The sequence below is a fragment of the Ictalurus punctatus genome, chromosome 9 (genome assembly GCF_001660625.3).
Source record: "Ictalurus punctatus breed USDA103 chromosome 9, Coco_2.0, whole genome shotgun sequence".
NCBI classification, from domain to species: Eukaryota; Metazoa; Chordata; class Actinopteri; order Siluriformes; family Ictaluridae; genus Ictalurus; species Ictalurus punctatus.
In genome coordinates this window covers 25,145,901-25,171,440 of record NC_030424.2, presented here as the reverse complement: position 1 = coordinate 25,171,440, position 25,540 = coordinate 25,145,901, and the positions used below count along the sequence as shown (strand labels likewise).

The 25,540-nt window shown below is 37.0% G+C and overlaps 2 protein-coding genes across 11 annotated transcripts in view; both read right to left on the bottom strand.

Annotated features, from left to right (window-relative positions):
• Window positions 1-19: 19 nt before the first annotated feature.
• LOC108269854 (solute carrier family 2, facilitated glucose transporter member 1) lies at window positions 20-9,256 on the bottom strand. Its single transcript, XM_053682732.1, has 10 exons — window positions 6,311-9,256; window positions 5,844-5,942; window positions 4,900-5,060; window positions 4,562-4,802; window positions 4,274-4,436; window positions 3,991-4,175; window positions 2,856-2,960; window positions 2,479-2,580; window positions 2,158-2,361; window positions 20-1,175 (listed from the first exon to the last, which is right to left on the bottom strand). Exons 1-10 carry the CDS (start codon window positions 6,323-6,325, stop codon window positions 996-998), a joined length of 1,455 nt encoding a protein of 484 aa, XP_053538707.1. The 5' UTR covers window positions 6,326-9,256; the 3' UTR covers window positions 20-995.
• Window positions 9,257-9,390: 134 nt separating this feature from the next.
• Window positions 9,391-25,540, bottom strand: part of smoc1 (SPARC related modular calcium binding 1) — a 69,575-nt gene continuing 53,425 nt past the window's right edge. For 4 of the 10 annotated variants that reach the window (XM_047157824.2, XM_017475940.3, XM_047157823.2 and 1 more), the window contains 2 exons: window positions 24,290-24,343; window positions 10,643-13,732 (listed from right to left, as the gene is read on the bottom strand). In XM_047157824.2, coding sequence (XP_047013780.1) covers window positions 13,551-13,732; window positions 24,290-24,343 — 236 coding nt within the window. In that variant the 3' untranslated portion in view covers window positions 10,643-13,550. Of the gene's footprint in view, window positions 9,418-10,642; window positions 13,733-15,752; window positions 17,946-24,289; window positions 24,344-25,540 lie in introns of those variants that run through there. The other 6 variants (XM_053682730.1, XM_053682731.1, XM_017475942.3 and 3 more) reach the window with 6 other exon arrangements.

Below are 25,540 nucleotides of genomic sequence, written 5' to 3'. Positions count from 1 at the left end.
CTCTCATATGTACATGTCTGGTGTAGTTTTTAGTGTTTTATGTGTTATGTAACCACATTTCTTGGTCCTATTTATTCTTTTTTTCTTAAACATCAACCTGCCCATGGACAGCAGATGAAAATGAGTCATTTTGCAAAATCTGACATTTACATAATTAATATGAGGTTGATTACTATGCATTGTCCCTGTTAAATACAGAAAGAACGAAACAGAAAGAAAGAGAGAAAGAAAGAAAGAAAGAAAACGGCTCAGATCCAACAACACTCTATGCTTGGACTGTTTCCTGTGTAATGAATACCAAATGAACCAATGAAAATGGAAATCTCATCGCCAATCATAAAACCCCATTCAATCTCGACTTACTATATAATGGTGAAAAGAGCTATTGTCTTATTCTATTCTTGCATCCTAGTAAGCACAATAAAAAAGCCAATGCGGGTCACATTTTAAACAGTTTAAAAAGAACTACTGTTTACTGCGCATAACAGTGCCAAAGATCTGAACATAAACTCTTCTATGGAATTATTGTTATTATTAAGGAGTCTTGTCGACTCATAGTCCGGTTCTGTTTCAACAAGGTACTGTGGTTTATTAAACTTGGAAAACTGTTGTAAGCAAGACAAATGTCAGATTTCATAAACAATTCAATCAAAGCGGTTTGCCCTGTTTATTACTAAGGCTGTTCATAGGTCTCTGTTTAATGGATGTATAAAAATGTGTATCAGACCAGTGAGTGAATGCAGATGGGCGAATGTGTTATATTTTATTCGTAATTGTGGAACAACATGTTTGCATTGTTCTTGGTTAATTTACACAAATCCTAAACACTCAGAACTGCATTGAACACCGTAAGAGGTAGTAAAAAATAAGGTATTACCATGTTGAATCATGGACTAATCATTGCTAAGTTGGACTGAATACATGAACCTCTTTGCGGGTCATTGTGGTCTTGTCTGTGCCTGAGCCAGAGGAGCCATACTGTAGTGACTCCTTGTTCATGTGAAAGTATTGAAACTTGTTTTGTTATGCAGGGGAATGCTCTCTGCCCCACGAAACTCAGCAGCAATATCATCAAAAGTTCGGCCCTTCGTTTCCGGGAGGCGGAACATTGTGTAAGTAAATGCTATCAAGGCCATGGACATGAAGAGGAGGTAGACGTAAGCTCCACACAGGTGCTGGAACGAGGAACATAAATGTAGAATGCATAATATTAACAATGACAAGGAAATGAGTCAGGATATGCAAAACAGAAGAAGTTTTCGTATCCGGTTTCTCAACATCGCTGATCACTGGGGATATCGAACATATTGTTCCAGATATTAAACCAACTGAACGAACTGAGCAGCCATGGGCCAACTTATTAGTAGAGCACTCGATATATAAAGCCAGATGTCAAAGTCGAAGTGTTTCTGAGGCTGTAGGAGGTAAAACCAGAAGATAAATGACTGATAGTTGATAATGGTTGTGGACAAAACCCTACATTCATTCCAAAGTTTGGAGAGTGTAGATTTTCTGTACTTTTTCCGTACTTTACCTTACTTCCTCATTCCATTGCTCCTGTGGCAACAACTAGCAATGCAGAGAGAGATGCCATTAATAATTTTGTACATCACTGTTGAAGTACCTCACCACTGAAAGGAGAAATCATTCCTTCTGGTGGTGCGAAGGTGCTTGACAAAATGATTGGCCAGTATCCTCTGATGTACAGCTGATTGCATCTCTTACCAGAGACAATAAACAACTTCAGCAATGATGGGTGACAAATACTAATTCTTTAGGGCCTGTGATTCTAGTAGCTCTGTTATTAATAAATACTTGCACATCCTGAAGAATTGCACGTAGCTAGCTATCTAGCTAGCTAGCTAGATAGATAGATGGAAATATACCTGGCATGTTTTGCTGGCAATTATTACATTATCAGCAATTTCAAATATCAACTGGTTTCATCTCCAACAGCTTCAAAAGTACTTTGTTTACACAGATCATGAGGGAATGTCGGAAACATTCTGTTTCTTTAAACTTTGTCCAATATGTTGACCTTCTACTACATCTTGCTTATTACTGTAGTATAATGCAGTTACTCCCTGGCCTTTTCTTCTATTTATATCCTAACTGATCTTAGGACTTCTTTAGTTGTAAAGGATAGAAACGACATACCAATAATGGTGGGAAAAGGAGGGCTAGAAGGAATTTCCCTCCCCAGTTAAGCATGCTGGTGAAAGCCATGGCGATGGATCGGGCCGGCTGGTCAAAGAGCTCAGAACCAATGAACCAAGAGATAGGCCCTGGACCCAGCTCATATGCTGAAATCAGGATAAACACCACAAGCACCTGAACACCACGAATGTCCGGGACTATATCCTGAGGAGGTATAAAGTGAATGACATTATCATTTCTATTATCATTATCATTACACAGATTCCTCATGTTGAGTACATTCACCATTTTTTTTTTGTAAAACAAATGCATTAACCTCACCAGCAATAAGTCTGTGATGGTCATAAGTAAATTACAAAAAGCTACCAATAGGAAGCCAGTGAGTAGCAGCTTCCTGCGCCCCGCCCTCTCCACCAGGAACAACTTTGAGAAGAAACAAATGCCAAATCATGAAATAGCACAAAGCATACCTTCCTGTTTAAAAAAAGTTTCAAGGAGACAAAAATGTTTCAGAGTATCTGAATGTCATTGTTAATACAGAAGAAGAATAGACAGAATATTTTCACTAAAAGTTTGTTGTTATTGATGTATTTATTATTATTATTATTATTATTATTATTATTATTATTTCAAATATCACAATTTGTGTCCCCAAATCACACACAGCTCGGAATATACTGGAACGTTCTAACACTCACAGACACGATGGTGAACGCCACGTTGATAGCTCCCACTCCAAGTGTTAGATATTTTGCTTCTTCAAATTTGGCCTTGGTAAATATTTTCGTTGAATAATTTATGATCTGAAAATGAAGTAAGAGACAGTGTGGTATTTAATCAGAGAAATAGAAGGACTTAAAAAGATCGAATTTTAAAACGAGGTTCCTAATGATGCATGAGTCGCATTGAGTGATATCTGGTGGTTGGAACAGAGACAAAATCCACCATAAACCACTGAAGAAATTATTGATGAAAATGAGATGAAAAGATGCTGTGGTGTTGTGGGTTTTAAGGAGAATATTAGTATGGATTTGTGCCATTCCTATTCAGCTTTTTAGCTGGGATGGAAAAAGTACCAATGCTCTCCTTTGAAACCACATTTGTGGACTTACAGATCACTATAATATGCAGTATGTCCCCTTTCACAAAACAGGGCTGCATTCAATGATTCTATTTTTTTGTTTTAAATATATTCATTTAATTATAATTTTTTTTAAAAAAGAAAAAGGAATTACAGATGATTGCAAAGGTCTGTGTGCTCCATACTTTCTGAATGGAAAAAGAGAGAATTATACCACTATTTTACAAAAACATGAAATTGCACGAAGAAGATGAAATGTGAGAACAAGACAACAATTCAAAAATATCAATATATAAATGCTGACATAAAGCTCTTTGAAATGGATTTTGCAAAGGCCATGACAATGGCAAAGTTATAAAAGATGTGCTAGAAAGAACACAGCAAAAATAGTATAATTAAATGCATCCTGCATATAGAGAACACAAGCTCGGTTGGTGTACATGCACGTTATTAGAGAATATTTTTTATCACATACAGAAAGGGAAATGCTAACTTTTTCATTAATATAGTTTTCCACACTATAAGTACACACTATTTGACTGTTTTTTCACTAGTGATAATAAAAAAATCATCTGTGAAACTGAACACATTAAATGTTTCTATAAATTACATTTCCTCTTTATTTAGTCCCAAGGGTGTGCAAACTTTTGCACACTCCAGTGTAAGGGCATGTCTTTACCCAAAACAGCACAAAATCAAAGATGATGGTTGGCATGAATAAGGACGTTCAGTTTTGCTTAATGAACACTAACCGCGTTGAATCCGGATAACTGGCTGCCCAGGTTTATGATTAGAACAAGTATTATGGGCTGTCTGTAGCAGCGTTTGATGAAGAATTCCCTGATAGTTACTCTTGCTTCACTGTGAGATGCTTCCTCTCTCATCTCATCCATTTCCTTTGTCACCTTGTCAGAGTTTCCTCTTAACCTTCTTAAAGCTGAAGATCAAATGAAAATGAGATATGCAGATGAGATATAACAAGTGATAACAAATTATACATTAAAGTCTGAAGCTGTAAATTTCTCTCACACCCACCAGCTTCGGCTTCTTGCTCTTTGCCACAGTTGATGAAGAAATAGCGTGGGCTCTCAGGGCAAAAAGGCAAGACTATATACTGAAGGACAGCTGGAATAAGGGACAGAGACAGCATAAACGCCCAGTACTTCCATGTGCCCAGGACTGGTTCTAAGCCAACCACCTGTAACATCCACCACAAACAACAAGATTAGTCTAGGTTAGTCTTCCACTGATGAGAACCAGATCATAATTAGAGAGTTTTTAAAGGATGAACAAGAGATGAAGAGAACGTGTGTGGTCTCTCACCATGCCCAGGAAAATGCCAGAGGCAAAAGAAACCTGGTTGAGAGTTGCAAAGGCACCGCGGAGGTTAATTGGTGACACACCCTGGATATACAGCGGGTTCAGACTCATCACCAGACCACAGAAAAGGCCAAAAATGAAACGGCCCACAATAAGAAGTTCAAAAGATTCAGCTTTTTTGCTAAGGAACATCAGACAGGCGCCTGCTATGGACAAAGAGTTTGCTATGAGAATGGCATTTCTCCTACAGGGGAAAAAAAAGGGGTAAAATAAAATTATAACCAATAAGTATTCAACAGGTTTTTTACTAAACAAGGCAAATTCCTAAAACCAATTCTCACCTCCCATAGGAATCAGCCAGGCCTTTGACGCCCAGTGACCCCAACAGGGCTCCAAAGTCCTTGATGCTGACTGAGAAAGCCCATAGAAATCTCAAACTGTTTTCTGGTATGGACTGATTGTGTCTTGATTTCCATGTCAGATTGAAAAAGTCTTCAATGATCTGAGTAAATAAAGTATAACAAGTGCTTTTGAATCTGGTTTCTTCCTAATTATGTCTCAACTTGCTCATTTGGGAGATAGGGACTTCTGTAAAGCTGCTTTATGACAATATCTATTGTTAAAAGGAGTAGGCAAATAAATATGTAAAAATAAATAAATAAATAAATAAAAATGGGATTTTGTGCATTGTGGGTTAATGGTGCTTTGATTTCTGATAGCCTGGCATTTAGGATAGTTTTTCCCCACTACTCCTGATAATTCTAGTGCAAACACATTGTGAGTTGCAGCTTTACATACCCTAAAATCTCCCAAGGTTTCTTGAAACCAAATGTTGATATGAAGAGGCTCCTAAAATGGCTCTAAATTAGACAAAGGTCCTTATTAACATGCATTCTCTTGTGTACATCAGTGAGAAGGTTGTCATAATTTCACATTTTAAAAGTATGTGTATTGAAGTTATGACATCAGATACCATTTTCATGCCAAATTCACATAATTAATGAATATACTTTAAGAGACTGCATTTCATCCACTTGAAAGACATGACTAAGACCTGGAAGGCCATCCTGGTAGCTTTGGAATGAAATACCAACTGGAGAACGTTGCACAGTATCCACACACCGAGCTGATAAATCAACACAGTCCAGACATCATAGCTACCTGTCTGTAAACATAAAGCCTTCTAAGACCATGGCTGGCTGAATAGAAAGCTCTCACGACTTTGTAACGTTTACTCAGTGAAATATGCATGTTCGTGCCATGCTACCCAGAGTCATGTACTCACTCTTGCTGGAGAGTTGACATTGCCGGTGTGGTATCCAATCTGCAGCGAGCCAAACACTGCCGCCACCACAGAGGTTAGCAGTGTGGCAGTCAGCTGACTCTGGCCACAAACCAAACACGTGTCATGGTTAAACAATTCTGTAAGCTCAATATAAACACACACTGACTAATGCACTTTCACACGAAGCACATCCATCTCTTATTTTCCCTTCTCACATTTTCCTTCTTAAATCTTTTTCTTTAATTATACAGCAAAGTCTATGTAATGACATTTGAAACTCAATTCAAATTCTATCCATAGCTCAATAGGTGCACTTATGTTTTGCTTGTGCATTAAGTCTCATTTGATCACCATCAACACTTCCATCATTAGTCCCATTCATTTATATTATTATACACAAAAAAGTACATATAAAAAATGGCATTTTATAAGGTATTTTATAAAGAAATAAAAGGGGAAACACTAACCTCTCTGAGTGCCATCAGCTTGTCAGACGACTGTTACGTTTTTACTTTGTATTTACTTTAAAGCTTGAATTTCCAGCTACAGTGTATATACCAGAGGTTCTTAAAGTGCCACGTCTCAGAGCTGAAAGCATATTCCGTATGACAGCTCTAGATCAGGGGTGTCAAACACATTTTAGGTAATGGGCCACATTACATTTATTCCAATGTCAAATGGCCCAGAGCAAAAATAAATAAATAAATAATAATAAAAAAATTTCTGTTTAGTAGACCAACAATACATAAACAACTCTGTATTTATCTGAAAGATACATTATAAATGCACAGATATTTGGAACATATACTGTATATTAATATTGATAATCACTGATTATAATATATTGATTATAATGTAATATAATAACAATGTTGAAGTGGAGGATGTATATTATTTCATGATATATTTTGCAAAATGATTTATACATTTTTAAAAATATAAAGCGAAAGAGACATGAATTTAGAGATATACATTTTTGGCTTTGAAAATCAAATATCATAAACACATTTTGTGTGTAGCTGTGTTTATTGCTATGGGTTAATTGCTCTATTTTCAAAAGAAAAGATTAGAATAAAGAGACTAGTTTTGGTTGTCCTCACCTCTAGAGTGTCGACCATGTACAGTATCAGTACTAACGAGGCCATTAGTGGTAAACAAACACAGGAACCATCTTTGCACCTTGTGGAAATTCACTAGTACAGGACATTTCATTTGGTAAATGAATTATCAATTGAATCACCTCTTATGGATGCTATGATGACTTATTACCAGCATTAATTAGGATATTTATGACAGCTCAGCCAATCAAGTCTATTTTCTAAAAGCTAGTCACCCATATAGTGAGTCCCTTACCTGTTTACAGGAGAGAGGAATGATTATATCTGCTCGAGATCCAACATCCAGTCTTTCTTGGCACCTCTTGAGTGTGTATACAATTCATCCAGGGATTAACACTTGTTCACATACACACCGATGGTTCCAAGTCCTTCATTTGCACCCCACCCCTACGTGCCCCTTGCCCCACTACCATCTCAATGATATCGCTCCGGTAAGCTTTCAGACACTTGTCCATACCCATGCTCCCATGTGATCCTGATGAAGTCACACCAGTGTGGTGAATTTTGAGTTGGGTCTGAAAGAATGGCAGCGGCAGGCATCCCAGGTCTACATAAAATTCTCTCTCTCTCACTCTATCATCAGCCTGTCATAATTCTGTTATTTTCTTAAGTTTGGTCATAAAACTCGGAACATCTACTGAAGGGCTAGATTAATCATTAAGAATTGCTCTGACAATAATTCAACAGTCTAGGTCTTTCTAAAGACCATGTATTGTATTACAACTTCACATATTGTTAATGTATTATATATATTTGCAACTGAGACTGGTTGAAAGTGTATGTATTTCTACGTGCATCTCTGTGTACATGTGATGTGGGTCCTGTCTGGTAATTTTCACATATACATGTAAGAATGTCTCCTAGATGGGGTTTAATTGGCTATTTCATTAAAAGGAATGGAAAAGTGTGTTTGGATTACATAATATACATACTATCTATAACATGAATTGGAAAGCTGATCCATAACTGTGGGGCTTTGTAAGAGAAAGTTCTGCCACCTGGTGTACAGTAGCCTTCACTATTCAAGATACCAACAAAGAGCCTGCACCTTTTGATCAAAGTGGGTGTGGTGGTACATAAAAGATCATAAGTTTGCTCAGGTACTGTGGCGCGAGACCATTTAGTGCTTTATAAGTGAATAGTAGTATTTTATAATCAATGTGAAATTTGAATGGGAGCCAATGCAATGTGGATAAGATAGGGGTGATGTGGTCGTATCTTCTGGTTCCAGTAAGGACTGCTGCATTCTGGACTAACTGGAGCTTGTTTATGCTCATACTGGAATATCTAGACAGCAAGGCATTATAATAATCCAACCAAGAGGTGATGAAATCATGAACTAATTTTTCTGCATCATGTAGTGACATTGTGTTTCTTATTTTAGCAATATTTCTGAGATGAAAGAACGCTATCCAAGTAATATTATCTACATGAGCTTCAAATGAAAGTCTGGAGTCAACAATCACACCAATGTCTTTTACTACTGCACCTGACGAAACAGAAAGAACAATCAGAGTTACTATGTAACCCGAAAGCTTACGTCTAGCTGCATGTTTTCCTAGTACATGTACTTCTGACTTTTCCGTGAGTCAGCGTTGTTGAACGGGATTGGTCAGAAGGTAGTGATTTATTTTCTGTAACATCAGCTCTGACAGTAATCCCAGGTGTATATTAATGAGCTCATTCTAATATGCTATAGTTTCTATAGTAACTATTAAGGGACTTGCATGTCAGACATTCCATACAAGCTAATCCAAATAATAAACAAATAAAAACATACGTCTGTTTACCCAAGAAACAATGGATAATCACTGATATGGTGACGTTTTAAAAAAAATTTTGAAAGGAATCTCCAGTGTAAGCACTTTGTAACAGTCAGAGGAAAAGCTGTAACAATTTGTTTCTCAGTAAGATGCGTTTTTTCTTATTAACTTCAAGAGGTGAGAGAACAACTGTTTTTTATAGCTGCTATAATGTAAGTAATAACAAGATCTAACTGGTTTTGCAGACATCACACAACATTAAGTATAACTATAATTGGATCAATTGCAGTGATCATGCTTTAATGAATGCATCTTTGGCAAATTGCTTTGGTAAAAGAGGAATAAAACACTTCTGGACAGTGTTATTGGCAAATAATCACCTTCAGCGTGGTAACAGTAGCTGTTTCTAATCAGGCTGCATCACTCCACCCTATTGTTGATTATTTTCCTATAACAATACGTCCCCAAATGTTTTATTCCTTTCTTATTCCCTGATATAATGTCATAGCTTTGCCTGTTGAACACCTCGAGTTGCTCACTGTGATATTTTCCCCCCACACAAAAGAATAAAAAAATTAACAAATTGTTAAATGACTACAATAAAGAATACATTGTTGTGTTGGTAACGTAATAACATGGTCTTGTTTTAGATGGAGATATTTGAACTCACCTCTTGTTCTGTCAGTCATTCACCTTAAAATGATAGTAGATGGTATGAGTGGTGTGAAAAAAATTCATGGCATCCATATGAGAACGATAAAACAGATTTGCATAGGGGAATGTTTATTTAACACTGCAGCAGCCAAGCAAGGGCTCAATATGTTGCTTATGGAAACTTCTAATATTATACATAGCCTTCAGTGGTTTACCAAAGCAGCACAGAAACACACTGTCCTCAGATATTACGTGCATTTATTTTTTAAGTAGGCTACTCTGTCATGTGATATATTTAAATGGACCTGTGAGATGACTTCATCTCTATGCTATACCACGAGGTTAAAGCTATAACAATGTTACACTTCCATATCACAGTACACTGTGATACCAATATGCCATACCATTACTGATCATATGAAAGAAATTATAGTTCTAAACTTATGGATGGATAGTAATATTATATAAACTCTACAGATACATATGTATAAACAAGCCAATGTAATCCAGAACCTAAAAAAATGAAGTCTAAGCAAAGCTTGTCTGAGTGTCAAGGGCTGCTGTTTAAAAAGAGGAAGAATAAGAGATGTTTTCAGTGACCACATTGTGTACTGAATCAGACCATCATCTCGTCCGTGAGACTGCGACACTAAGCAAATGTTTCGGGAGTGTCTACATTGTGACAATTATTGTTTTTTTTCTCAAAACAATATATGAGGATTTTCAATCACACTTACTCACAGAACTAACGGTTCTCATGCAAGATGAGTATAAAAGGGGAGATGAAATGTGCATGGGTAATGAATCTGGGTGAGGAGGCATTCCTACACAGAGACCACATCACAAGTGGGAAGAAAACCCACAGCCATTAAAGCTGAGTGAAATACTATAAAACTGAAGTGCCCTGAACATGCCCTCAGAGTTCCAGGTAATCCCTCCCGCATCCCCCGCAGATGACTTCATCACGCAAGTGATTCATCACATATGATCTCTCTCAGAGCAGCGAGGCCTCACCCACAAGAAATTGTATTTGTGATGTCTATCTCTCTGGTTTACTTTTCTGAAATAATGATGATAAAATTATTTCAATAATAATTTCTTCATGTACTGGAAGGAGTTCAGCTTTTTTTTGTTGCTGTTGTATAATAAAACTGTTTACTTCCATTTTACTGCCACCAGGGGGCTCCCTTTTATACATAACTTTCCTGGAGGCTTTTCTCAAAAGGGCTTTAATAAAACAAGCAAACACACACACAGAAAAAGATGGCATCTATTACCTTTATGCAATTTAAATAAGACCATGAATTTAATAACATTTATTGGTTTGCTGTAACATTAAAACTGTAAACTGACTGAAAATGTATTTAAGGGTTATTATGTATCAGCAATAAAAGCACATACAAACAAAAGACTGAGCTGATGTATTGCAAAAGTACAAGGTCTGGGCTTAATCCCAAACTGCAGTTTTAGCCCTGAAATAAGCGATAAGAAATGCAAGAAAGGAACCTTTTCCAGGCTTTTATCATTCTGGAAATGAAACCTAATCAGTGCTAATGAAAAATGTAATAGGAAACAGATGGTGCGAGATCATATTTTAAGCTGCATTAGACCTCACACTTTAAACATACCTTGTTTTACTGACATGAGCTGTTCTATGGGTTTTGTGAATGATGTATGTGCTTTTATAATCAATCAATATGTATAAGATTCTGCTCTCACTTTAACGCCACTTGTAACAGCCATAAAAAATAAAAAAAATAAAAAAATAAAAAAAACTAGGACAGAAAAAAACCAAGAGATAGAACAAAGACAAACACCTGCCCTGATGAGGCCATCTACATTCTCAATCATTTCTGAGTTTCTGTGACATGACCTTTGACTTTAGGTATTGACCTCTTGACAGGTGACCTCTGGGCATGTAGAGCAGGTGCTGCTCCAGAGAATCAAGCAGGGCATCAGGCACAAATGGAACACAGTGAATACCCCGAGTTTTAAAAACACTTTCCCACCAATCCCCCACAACACACACACACACACACACACACACACACACACACACACACACACACACACACACACACACACACTGCTCAGACCCTCATTGTAACTATTAACTATGTGATCCTACAACTGACTGCCTTTAATAAGCTCTAATGGCCTTTGAAATATCCATCAGGATCAGTGGGTACACATGGGCAAAGCTGCTTATGTAATATCTTTGTTTCATACACTTGAGGGGGAGCTGGAAAAAGGAGGGGACTGCTATTCTACTGTTCTGAAACTATATAAAAGCTCTTGTTTTAAATCTAGCCTTTCAAGCTCTAACCCATTTCCTGTGTTGAAAGTGAGAATTGTCTTTCTTTTTAAAACCTGGGCTAATTTATTAAACAAATTAATTTTCAAAAAACGCTTCACTCAGGAGTAGAAAAAAAATCTACACACCTTTACATTTACACACACACACACACACACACACACACACACACACACACACACACACACACACATACACACGCACAAGCAGCTGCATCATTATAAAACTTCTTTTGAACTTCACAAATGCCACATGTCAGTGTAAGACAGATGTAGTGCAGCTGCTTGTAAGCTTGTTTTTTTTCATCTCTCCACCCACCCATCTCCTTTTGCCCGTCTAACACCTCGAGCCTCCATCCTACACCACCAGCATCTTTACCTTCATATACAAACCAACAACACAAAGGATTTAATACACTCAACTTCATAAACCTTAAATATGTGTGACTAGCCCAGTTCTGTTAGAGTTTCATGTTATTACTAGATTAATAATAATAATAATAATAATAATAATAATAATAATAATAATAATAATAAACATTAAAATCAAACAAACAAATAGAGCCTTTTTAACCTGAGTGAATGGAATTAGTTTTTACTCTATCCAGCTCTCTGACCTCTTCATCTGTATACTATAGGTATGTATTTGCTGTCTCCTCTAATTCTACACAGGATTTCTCATTACTATGACACTAAATATCTCTCCACCCGCCCATCTCCTTTCTCCAGTCTAACACACTCGAGCCTCAATCCTACACCACCAGCATCTTTACCTTCACATACAAACCAGCATCACAAAGCATTTAATGCTCTCACCTTCATAAGCCTTAAATATGTGTGTGATATAGCCCAGTTCTGTTCTGTTAGAATTTCATGTAAGGACCAGAAAAACAATTATCCTTTTTAATCTCTCTCTCTCTCTCTCTCTCTCTCTCTCTCTCTGTATATATGCATAAAAAGAAATGCCTTCAAAAATAATGAAATACCACACTGTGCAGTAAACAGTAATAAACTAAATAATAATAACAAATAATAATATTTGGCATGACAAGCCTTCGCTTTTCCCCCTTAAATAGTAGTCTCGGGTACAATTTGCGCAGTTTTATAAGGAAATATGCTGGTGAGTTTCATTATGTTTTTTAGCCTTCATTACGGTTTTTATCTGAAAAGTGATTCTTACATAAAATGTTGCATTCTTTACTGACATACAAACATTTTTCATGTAGCATTATTATTATTATTATTTATTTATATTTATACATTTTTTGTACTGACTCAATAATGCAGAATTCATAAAATAAGTGTTTATAACAAAATTTGTACTAAAGAAAAAAAAGAGAGTGCTTTTGCACGGTACTGTATATATTGTGGTTGTTGCTGGTGGTTGTTGTTATTGTTGTTGGTGGTGGTTGTTTAAAGAATCAAATATTACTAAATAAACGTATTAAATCTACCAACTATAAAGTCAGCAACTGCAAATGACAAATATGCAATAGTATAAATCGAAACTCCAAGAGGATTTCTCTCTTAACAGTTCAATGTAGAACCATAAAGGTACACCAATAATTATTAACAAACTAAAAGCTCTAAACTGTTCAAAAAACACATAAAAAGAACTCCATTTCAGGGTTAATTAGGAACTAGGAGATATTTTCTTACTTGAGCCCTTACATTTATATCCTGTATGTTTTGACTTCCATTTCTATGACTTCTGTGAAATTTATTGCACCACAACAAATTGTTGGAGAATAAAAGTGCTTCTCTCTTAGTATATATATATATATATATATATATATATATATATATATATATATATATATATATATATATATATATATATATATATACATACATATATTTCACAGTAATCGACATGCCTTCATGCTGATAGCTTGATTAGCTGTGATTGCAGCCATGCTTACTGAGTCAAGCGATTTGAAACGGCTGGAGCGCGATGGCTGCTCAGCTTCAGTCTGGAAGTACTTCAGGGGGGCATGCACACCGATTCCTGCAGGTGGGGGTTGCGGAAAATGGAGGGCAGCTGTGAAAAGAGGTGTGGGCTTTACTAAAAACCTTGTCTGAGGCCTTAGCCAAATGCTTAGTACATTACCACATGGCATTTCAAGCCTAAGCTGGTCATTAAACCTGCCTTGACTTAATTAAGCAGATGTCCTGATTAACAGATTAACCATTGTGTTCAGAGACAAACACTCCTAGTCCTAAACTCACTTTTTTTGTGGTATAAGATAATTCATCTTCAAACATGAGACTTTATGTGACTTATTTAGATGAAAATTTTAAATTTAAATGGACCTCCTGGAAAGTTTGCACTTAAAAGGTGATTTCTCTTATTTAAACTTCCACCTTTACTTTTAAACGCACACCTGATATAAAGAGGTTCCCCAAACACAGCAAGGGCTTTTGTGTGTCTTTGTAAAGTTTTGGCTTATTATTTTATTCATTTGAACTTCTATGAATGGGTTTGTAGTAGGTATTGCATAACAATTCAGATTCTTTTACAAGTTGTAAAAATAAAAATAATAATAAAAAAAAGTAGTTAACTAGCTGACTTTTCCATAGTTAAAGCAAAAACTGATTCAGGAAAGCAAGATTTTAAAGCTGTTTTTTTTTTTTTATTGCAGTTAAATGCTGATTTAAAAAACAAAACAAAACAAGACAAAAAAAAAAAAAAAAAACAGCAAGGAATGTGTCCAATCACGATTCAGTTAACAGTAATTAACAGGCTGCACATTACAGTTCTAGATACAATGCTTTTCAAACTATAAATGCAATAAAAGTACAAAATAATAAGTCTGAATAGCATACTGCACTATATAAGGACGGATCGTTCTTAAAGTTCTTAAAATGCAGTCTGGCCTAATGGCTCAGTCTCTTGTTGCATTTGGAAATGAGAGTGCACAGCGTGGAATCTCATGTCCTTATATCTCAGTGGCCAGCCTTCTTTAGATGTAGGATGCATTGTCTAGCTTGAATAGCATCAAGGGATGATTCTGGATCAGCCGGTTAGCTGGAATGCCATGCTCGATACTAGTTGAGTGGGATTGGATAATGATGTGCAACCCATGGCTATGAATGTGTTCTTTCACTATGCCATGGTCAAATGATAAAAATTTTATTTAACTTTTAAGGAGAACCTGCAGTGCATCACACTGTATCACACCTAGTGTATCATTTCTGTATCACACCTAATGAATCAATGTATCATTTCTGTATCACACCTAATGAATCAGTGTATCATTTCTGTATCACACCCAATGAATCAGTGTATCATTTCTGTATCACACCTAGTGTATCAGTGTATCATTTCTGTATCACACCTAGTGTTCCTGAGGCTCTGACCAGGATAAAGCGTGTGAAATTGGGGACAACAAAAATACCTGGAGTGGACACCTCTTACACTTTCCACAAAGGGATATCAAAGTGAAAACTTTACATTAAAGCATAAGAAAATAACCTTCCCTAGCAGAGATTTACACAATGTGTAATCTAAGTTGACTAGAGACTTGGCTCCATCCAATATGAAATAGTTTTAGATGAACAAAGTACATTTAGCCAGCTTTCTTCACTGTCTGCCTCACTGTTTTTTCCACTGTCCCCAGTCGATATCCCCACAGTGGTGACTAATGAATATAGTAATTGAGAAGTCTATGCAACCACTAGTTTATAGTGAGGAATGTTGCCCTTGACCCATCAAGCAGTTCCTGGAAATGTTCAAGAAGGTGTTCATATATAAGTGCATTAATATAAAAGTAAATATGCAATCTAGGACAATAACACTCATTGCTAAGTAGCGAATAGAACATAGGGCTTGGCTTCAACATGTCATCTGATGCCAATTAAATACACGTCAAGCATCATTTAGAAAACGGGACTAGTTTAGTAATCTCAGCTCAAATACTTGAGATTGTGCTAATTTAGATGAAGCAGCCGTTCACAGTGGCTGTTTTCTGAGGAAAAAGTCTTTCTACGTACAAGCTAAACAACTGAGTAAAGCTGACTAATGCACTTCAAAATTCTAAAATAAACAGACGAGTGGCAGATTACATTAGAATTTCAAATGTATTTTCACACACAAGCATTTAAATGGAATGAACAAACTTTCAAACAAACTCTTGCTGAGAGCAAAACACTTTAATTACACAATTTACTCAAGAGGTTCTAAATGACGGCAAAACCCCCCCCCAAATAAACGGTGTTTAGAAAGACAGCTGCATGACCGATGCTGAAAAACTAGAAAGAACAAAAAGCACATATGATACATATTTACAACTTCACTGGTTCATTTTTTCCTTTCACAAGCCAAAGCAATCACAACCAAGGACATCCACACACACACACACACACACACACACACACACACACACACACACCATCTTTCTTCAATCCGAAAGATCACTTCACATGGTGTTCTGTATACCTCTGTGATATTTTCTTATATTCTTCTCCTTCTTACTTTTCTTATTCCTTATTTAAAAGGTCTATATAAGGACATCTATAAGCATCGATTAACGCCTATAAGAATTGAAAGAATAATGTTACCATTGATACATGGCACATGTGACAAATGAATAACGTTATATAAGGTTCGTTTTGTTTTTAAATGTGCTGTGAACGAGAATCCAATAAAACCTCCCGAGAGCCCAGGTTTTAAGTGTCTGTATCAACAGCATCTGATGGAAAAGATTTACCTCCATTTTAAGCACCAGCTTTTTTAAAAAAAAAAAACACTTTCATCAAACACAGAAAGATGGATTCTTTGCAAGTCTTCAATAATTTAGTTGATACGGTTTACATCCTGCAATGTGTGTTCACTTGAAGCTGTTAAGAGTAAAAAAACAGTAAAGCATGTGATCCTGTAGACTTGAAAATAATGACCGCTAAAGCCGGTATAGAGCTCGCTTTATATTCTCACATGCCACCAATATATTATATGTATTTCTATAATTAAATTCATGACCCGACGTGACCATACTGCTGTGTGTGATGCAAACGTCCAGCTTCTCAGGAAATGAAACCTGAGAGACACTCGCTCGTGCTGTGTTCACTGTGTGTCATGTGAGTTTATCATCGAGGAGACGTTTTTATTACAGATGAGAAATGAACAGGGCGATATTTCGTTTCTGCCACGAGCCGATATATATAAAAGAGTTGAACAGATTAGCATATTGTTTCCAATTATGTAAACAACAACAACAACAACAAAAAAAGGTTGTTTACTTTCTACAGTGCATTGCAATACTGACAAATTGTTCTTATATTACAATGGATTATTACAGAAATGTTAAGTCTAACCTTATACATGTGTTATGAAGTGTTTACAAATTTATTATGAAGACGAAGAATGGATTGGTCATATGTTTTCTGGGGAAGAAAACAAGTTATGTTGAAATTGTTATTAATATTATTATTATTATTATTATTATTATTATTATTATTATCCTCTTAAGTCTGTTTAAAAAAACAAACAAACAGGATTTGCTGATTGCATGAATAAGCAGGTGTACAGGTGTTCCTAATAAAGTGGTTACTAATAAAGTCACTCAACAAAAATATCTTTCATCTGATATGCCACATTTTCTTTAGGTACTTCAGGTAAAGCTCACCAAGACGTGATACATGTTTAAACCTGCAGCTACTGAAATAACGTGTGTTATGCTTATGATTAAGTACACAGAAGATGGAAACCATGTTGGGCTGGTTTTTCTGTTCATGCTTAGTCCAAATGTACATATAATGTAATGTAAAAATAAAAGAAGTGACCTTTATAAAAACAAACAAACTGGTTATGTGCAACTATGACCTCTACTTCAGAAGACTACATGGAAGGTTTGTGATTAAAATCTGCTGTGGTGTATAATACTGACTAGATCTTGCTGTGTGATTAGTATTCTTGAGCACACATGATAATACACTTATAACGTGTTGTGTGGGTTGACGCAGGAAGTCAGCCACGTACGAGTACGAGTGCCATTTTCTTATACAAAGTTTTGTCCGCTTACATCAGATGTCATAAAAGTCAGAAAATGTTTACAACAAAATCAGAGACAGGGCAAATGTCTACCGATGGGAGAGGAAAGTGCAAATATTTTGGCTCCAATGTTATCATTTCAGCTTTTTTTTTTCTCTTTAGGAACCTCTTCTTTTTTCTCTCTTTCTGTTCAAGTCGTCAGCCTGTCTTCTCTCTACTCTTGGCTCATCTTCTGGAAGCTTCTGTCCTCACACTAGACGGCCTACTGGGAAGAGACAGGATAAGAAATGGGAGTCAAGGGTGCGTTCACTTCAGTGCACATCGCATGACAAGACAGCAGCATCTACGATCCTGCCTACACACACACACACATGCACGCACACAAACACACACACACACACACACACACGCATCTTGCCTGAAGATGACAAATATGGGAGGATGATATGAAGTACACTACAGAAGGACGTCAATCCCAGCTATTGCACACATACAGGATGAGATGACTGATGGCAGCTCCCACGATGCATAGGATTCACGAAGAATGCATGACATGCATATAGAGTGTGTATGTGTGTCTGAGCATGGGAGGATGAGATAGTGTTCTCTCCCTTTCGGAAGTCATGTGGGAAACAGATCTCTGTTCTGTGATCACGCCGTAATTCTTTCTCTATCTTCCTATACTCAGCCCTCTTTCTCTCTCACTCACTATTTCTCTGTCATCTGTCCTGTCTGCTGACCCTCGAAGGTGCTGTTTTACACACTGTCATGGTTTATTCAGTACTGTACTTTAAGTCTACCATCAGAATATATCATAATGTAAATTTTTTTTTTTTAAACATGCAAGAGATTAAGCAAGGAATTGCTTGAGACTGTATTTGAAAATCCTATTCACGTACAATTATCTGAATATTCTAGACAACACACTAACTTTCTCATAAATGAACTTTATTTCCAGCGTAGGTTAACACTTAGTTGCAATTATAAATGGATAAAAAAGTACCATTTGTTATTCTTTAATATATAAAATGATGGTTAGTGTTGTGCTGTGGTATAAGAGGAATGAAACATTTTGTGGCATGTTCCCTCCATCCATCCATTTTCTTGACCGCTTATCCTATACAGGGTCGTGGTGAGACTGGAGCCTATCCCAGGGGACTTAGGGCACAAGGTGGGGGACACCCCATGGGATGGTATGCCAACCCATTAGAGGGTATAATCTCAGACACAATCACACCCCCATCCTTTTGTGGCATGTTGTTATAGGAAAATAATCAACTTTGCTGTACTGTGCTCAGTAACTGAGCTTCATGTTGGCCCAAATCACACCACCACATAGTTGATTATTTTCCTATAACAGCAAACGCCGGAGTGTTTTATTCCTTCCTCAGTAAATGTCTCTAGTGGACAGAACTCAGCCTCAATTCAGCCTCAATCAAATAAAGTTTCCTACAAACTGAATTGTGCAAATTGTTACATATTAAAATCCTAATTATTGTATTCATATTCACTTTATTTCATGAAATACTGCACAGTATGACATATGACAAAATCAATCTAACATTACTAGGGGGATTGTCGGCGTCAACAGCATGGGGTATGGGGCTCCTTTTGGGCCCATTAATCACAGTAAAGCTGTAGTGTTAAGGAAATAGAGGGCTTGACTGGGGTAGGGAGCCCAGATTGCTTACAGGTGGCGTCTGAAGACAGGAGTGGGAGAGTTCCAGTCAGCTTCACAACCCATGGGGGAAGGGCTTGTGTAGAAGAGGGGTTGTTGGCCCTGGAGAGCCGATCACATGGCTGCATGAGTGTGTGTGTGTGTGTGTGTGTGTGTGTGTGTGTGTGTGTGTGTGTGTGTGTAGAAGAATGAAAGGTTAACAGCAGGCTTCTGAGGGGGAGTGGGGTGACACAGGTGTGCTCTAAGTCAAATACTGGTATGTGTGTGTTTTATTACACCCGCCAGATTTACTGCTTACAATATCTTAACTGAAAAGTACATGCTTTGTATGTGTATCACAACAGACAGCACTATCAAGCACAGCTATATATTTGAGCGCTCGCAAGATATCTTGACTTTTATGTCCATTATTTAGTGTGATGGCCTTTTGGAGCTTTTTGGAGAGAATTTGAGAGTTCTCATTTGTCTACTAGTTCTGAGGACCTTGTAAGATCTGCGTGTCTGCGCACTCAGTCTCCTCTATAGCTCCAGTCCCCTATGGCAATTAAGAGGCTCCAGAGAAGCAGTCCACTTTGGCCTCTCCTCATTCAGCAGGGGAAAGTGGTGAAATGACTGCGCCATTAAGGACACAAAGCTGCTCCCCGGACACGATCATCTGATAAAGCGGAGAAACCAGATCCGCTCTGCCTTCGAACAGCCTCACCTGAGTGCTGATCTGTGATTAGAGCCATGCACACTATGGCCCGGTGCAAAATGACTACACAGTTGACTGAATCACTGACACTCAGGCTGACACTGTGGCTTAAGGGTCTGGTATTCCCAACATGGTCTCACACCAGCCAATTTGTATGAAAAGATAGAATTTTTAAGGTTAAGTAAACAGGTTAAGCTGTAGAGTAAGGTGCTGTAACTTTCTTGAAAAACTGATTTCCTAAGAATTTTGGACTAGATCTATCTGACATCCTTTGATATTCCTTCAATAAAGAGACCTATAAAGGTTTCAACCAGTTAATGTCATTAACAACCAAAAAGTTGCCCTAAATTATTACAAAAGTTATCCAATTCTAAAGTTGTATCTGCTTTCACATTATTGAGAATCCAAACTTTATGTCGCAGTATCATAAGTTCACAAAACTGTCTATAATTCTAAAGTCTTGAAATATACAAGAATCCAATCGGATAAATATTAGTAAGAATATACAACATGTACCAGATGGTTATGTTGAGAAGTATATATATATATATATATATATATATATATATATATATATATATATATATATATATATATATATATATATATATATATATATATATATATTCATATACTCAGTGTCTTACAATAATATCTTAACAACTACCTTCTGATAGACATTAACATGAAATATTTAAATGCAAATTTCTCCATTTTCCCTTTAAATTCTACAATTTGACCATGTGAAGGGTTTTCCAAAAAAAAAAAAAAAGTGTGCTGTCTCTGGAAGTTATAAGATGCCAATCAGAAAAACTGTTCTTCCATGAGGCCAATGGCCAGACAAATACACCACAAACACAGCTTAATCTGTCTCTCGGAACACAGAAACAAAGTAATGCAGCACTGATAACATATAAGGTGCAAGAAGCACTTCAGATACACTAGCAATTTCAAGGGGAATATTCAACACAAGCCCCGCTTTGCTGTCCAAATGAAGCTAATGTTTATCCTGGCAACGCTAGCCACACACTTTCTAGCCCAATGAACATAAGTATCAAGAGCACATTTACCTTCTGGTTTTGGTATTACTCACTTTGCTGATGTTACAGCAATTTAAAGTCACTAACATCTTTACCCTCTAAGATACCTGTTAGAAAATATGTGTTAGACAAATTTTCCAAAGCAGGAGCACATTGCTGATGCCAGGCAACTCCAAACAACACTAACAACGAGGCTGAAGAATGTGTAATGAGATGTGCAGGACAGGTGGGATTCGGAGAGAGAGAAATAGAGAAGAATAACTCCCAAAACAAATGGCCTGGAAGAATCGGCCACCCTGGTTTAATAAGCTTCCTAATTTTCAGTAAAGACATAAAAGTTAAACTGTCCCTCTGCAGGGTAACAATTACTGTGTTTAGAGCTCTGGTTTTCCTCTGTGATAGAGAAGGAATGTGGTGTTTGATAGAGATGATTCATTGTAAAGTTTGCCAGGATAAAAAAAAAAAACCCAGATTAAGAAAAAAAAACAACAACCAAAACTTAAGTTCAAAACTTACGTCAATATTTACATAGGGTAAAGTTCCAGAGTGTATTCAGAGTCAGCTCATGCAGGTAGTTAGGTTGATTTAAACGACAAGCACGTGGCTTTAAGCCATAAAATACAACCAAAAAAGCAATTTTTTTGGTTTGCTATCTATAATATGACACAATCAAGAAGCAAGAGGTACTTTTATAAATAACTTTATAAATTAAATACTTCTATGATGATATATAAATTAGAAAATGGCAAGCATTCAAATATACATCTAATAGAAGTCTAGTATATTGCCAATATATTGCTACATGAAAAGTTCTACTTGTAATTATCACATTTGGTTTAATTTAACAATATGGCTTCCAGATTCATTATTTGGCAGCTAATAAAATAGCACTTGATCCACCTTGCCCTGTTTTTTACACGATGAACTAGTAGCACGGTGGAAGAAAGTATGATGTTTAGGCAGTGGTGAAAAAACTAATTCTTTTTCTCCTTTTACATCACGAAATGACAGCAAATGGAGTTAATACTGCTCCTCAAGTAAACCCACATCACATTCTCTGACAAGCGTGCAAGCCTATAGCTACTCACTATTCTGAATCTGGCCCTTTATTGTACTTACAAACTTTGATTAGCCAATGTCTTAATAATCTTCAAAGTTGAAGGTTAAGTTTTATTTTATTTATATATTTTTTAATCTGTAAACAATTCTAAAACATGTCTATTTTAAATAAAGCCCCCTCTGTTCAATCTGACACTGTAAGAACACAGAGCCAAGAAAAATGACATCTATCCATTTCACAAATCAAGGAGGCAGCCTCCTAAATCCTTACAACATAATAAATTGAGTGAGATTTTAAGGTGTAAAGTCAGCTATTCACTGTGGGAATGTTGGTGTTGATACAGATACAGCATACTGCTTTACGCCAACATCCTTACAGTGCTCAGAAAAAGTGAAAAACTCAATTTCAACTTCAGCTACTGCCAGATTCAGGAAAATGGGCAGTCGCTCTCATCGTGTCTTAAATATTTTGGCAGCAGTGCATCCCAAACCTTGAGTATACTCATCAATTTTCAATTCACTGTGTTCCAGTGAACTGACATAAAACTGTCTTTTAGAAGACATTTGCACCAATTTATCAATCCCTGAGTGTGTGCTGGGGAAGGCATGCATGTCTAAGGGGATCTAAAGCAAACCAGTGGACTGGGGGCAAAAGAAACCCTCCCCTTGGCTGTTCAAATGAACCTGATATTTATCCTGGCAACTCTAGCCATATGCTGCTATGCCTGACGTTATGCCCCTTCTCAGCCACTGTTTTTCAGCACGAAGCAGGTAGTGCCAGGGTAAACATATGAGCTCAGGCCTCGCTGGACCCAACACAGCCCGCAGGCCAGGGTAAACAAACACAACGCTCCTAATAACGAGACGATCCCACCAGACAGACGAGAATCGAGTGCAGAGGGCTGATGACCTGTCATCACATAGTAACCACCGAACTATGATAGAGATTCTCAGGCTGACAAAAAAAGACTCACGGGGAAAGAGAGAAGCTTGTGAAAAAGAACACAGTAGCTCGTAACATAAATTATTCTGGGCAGTGTGAAATATGAAATGTTTTTCCACAGTCCATAGAATTAAAATAAAAATCAATGTCATTTAAAAAAAATAAAATAAATAACAGGTGACATGAGACAAATCCGAATTGTAGCCTTCCCTTAGAGTCAGTAAAAATCACAGACAAGCAATCCAGCTGCTAATAACTATTGGAAAGCCTGAACTCTGAAAAATCCCATCTTCTGACAGTGTACTCAGGATGATGATGCCTCGAGCATCCATTTCATCACCGCATTTTCATACATGCAATCCAGACATGTACTGCTATTTCATTATGTCCCTACAACATATTCTAAAAGACAAGAAAGACATACAGACAGACAGACAGACACCTGACTTAGCAGAAACCGCAGTCCCGATTCCTAGTGCTTATTTTAAAACTCACATGCTCATACTTTCGGATTTATGACAGTAGAAACATTACATTCCCTCCGAACAGGCTGTCATTTCATATCTGTAAAGCAGAAGAAAAAAAACGGGAGCGCTTTCCAAACATAGACATGCTTTAATCCAGTACAAATTACGGAACATTTCATACCATGGCCAGTGATTTCTGATTAATGGGGTAAGACAGCTAAGACATGTAAAGTTAAAAGTTGGATTAAACCTCGCTTGAGTGTCGAATGGAGAAACAGGTGCATCCTCCTCTGTCAGGCCTACATGGTCAGGTCAGCTAAGGGCAAGGACTAATTATTTCCAGTCAGACATGATGACCCTGTCTCCTGTAATTCCACTACTTCATTGCTTCACACAGACTGGGCCATTGAGGTGAACGGAATGGCTGACTGTCATGTCACACAACACGTTATGTTCCTTCAGCATGAAATATTAACACTGTAATCTAAACATGCAGCATCTTTACTACAAAAGAAATATATTCAAATATGAAACTAATTGCTCTTTCCAGCTCAACACACACACACACACACACACACACACACACGATTAGCGGTAACACTACACTTTCCTTCACTTACATTCTGAAATTCTGTTCTGTTAGTGATTCAGAATGTTAATGGATTATATTTGGAGCCATCTGCAGCCACTCAAGCACATGTTAGTGAAAGCGATTAGTGGGGCCTTACTGAACAAATTAGTTCCTTGCCTTGTCCCCTGACTGCTGCTGCTTGTTGTAGTACCTGCAGAACACAGAAAGCGAGAGAGAGAGAGAGAGAGAGAGAGAGAGAGAAGGAGAGACATATATTTACTTATACAACTCACATATTCTGTAAAGCTTAAGAACTCAAGGAACATTTCACAAGACTAGCTGTCTTGTCTGTTTCCAGCAGCATGATGAAAATTGCCACTGAGTCTACATTTAATGTCCTGTAGCTCCTGAGCATCCAGGAAACCTTGGAAAGCTTTCTTATTCCATTTGTCTTTCCCTGTACATTTCATCATTTCTGTTTCATGGTAATGCCTTACATTAAAGTAATGCAATGTAACTAAAATTATTTATGGCATTAGTTAAGTGTGAATTTTGCTAAGTAATGAACATTAGCATTATGTAGCGAATAAACTACAATTGGAAGGGGCTCAGTAGCTTAGTGGTTAGCATGTTTGCTTCGCATTGCCGGGGTTGGGGGTTCAATTCCTGCCTCTGTGTAGGATAAGCAGTACAGAAAATGGATGGATGGATGGATAAACTACAATGAACTGTGCTGCTATAGGAACGTAAACAACCGTGAGGTCATGTGATGTGAGATGACGGCATGTCCTGCTTCAAGAAAAGTGTTTTATTCCTCTTACACCACAGCAATTTTCAAATACATTATTAAATGGAATTTATAGTTTCATTTAGTGTTATGGAAGGTCAGTGAAACAAGTTAATTCCTCTTATCACTTACGTTACAACAGCTCTAAACAGCCTTTCTTTTCTACCCTTTATTTTTTCTCTCTCTAGCAGCCTAAAATGTTACCTTAAAAACCCCTCAAAGAACAAAGTCTTCTGTCCTGAAGACGTTTGTATGCTTGAAAACCGAATGTTACTGACTGTTACACTGAAGACTCTTTCCAGAATCGTTAAACAAACGCTTCTTTCTACAAAAAACTTCACCATATTACTGAGTATATTTTTCCTTTGTTACATAGCAGCATTCTATAACATGGTTAGTATTAGTCTATGAGCCCTGAATAAACTGTGACTTAAGAAACAATAAGGTTTAATATAAAACACATTTTGTGTTACAGCCAGCACAAAAATGTTTTCCACACAAATATGGTTCCATTATGTTATTGGTGGCTTGTTAGCAAACCCTAACAGACATAAATAACATGACATATTGTCTATCATGAAAACGTATTCAAGTATCACAATCAGTTTAATCGCCCCATCC

Bases quoted from the DNA above. Each gene is read 5' to 3' on its own strand.
- LOC108269854 (XM_053682732.1), bottom strand. The intron at 5,061-5,843 runs GTGAGTACATGA...TTATTTACTCAG, and splicing joins ATGTCAACTCTCCAGCAAGA to ATCATTGAAGACTTTTTCAA. The intron at 4,176-4,273 runs GTGGGTGTGAGA...TTTGATCTTCAG, and splicing joins AGAGCAAGAAGCCGAAGCTG to CTTTAAGAAGGTTAAGAGGA.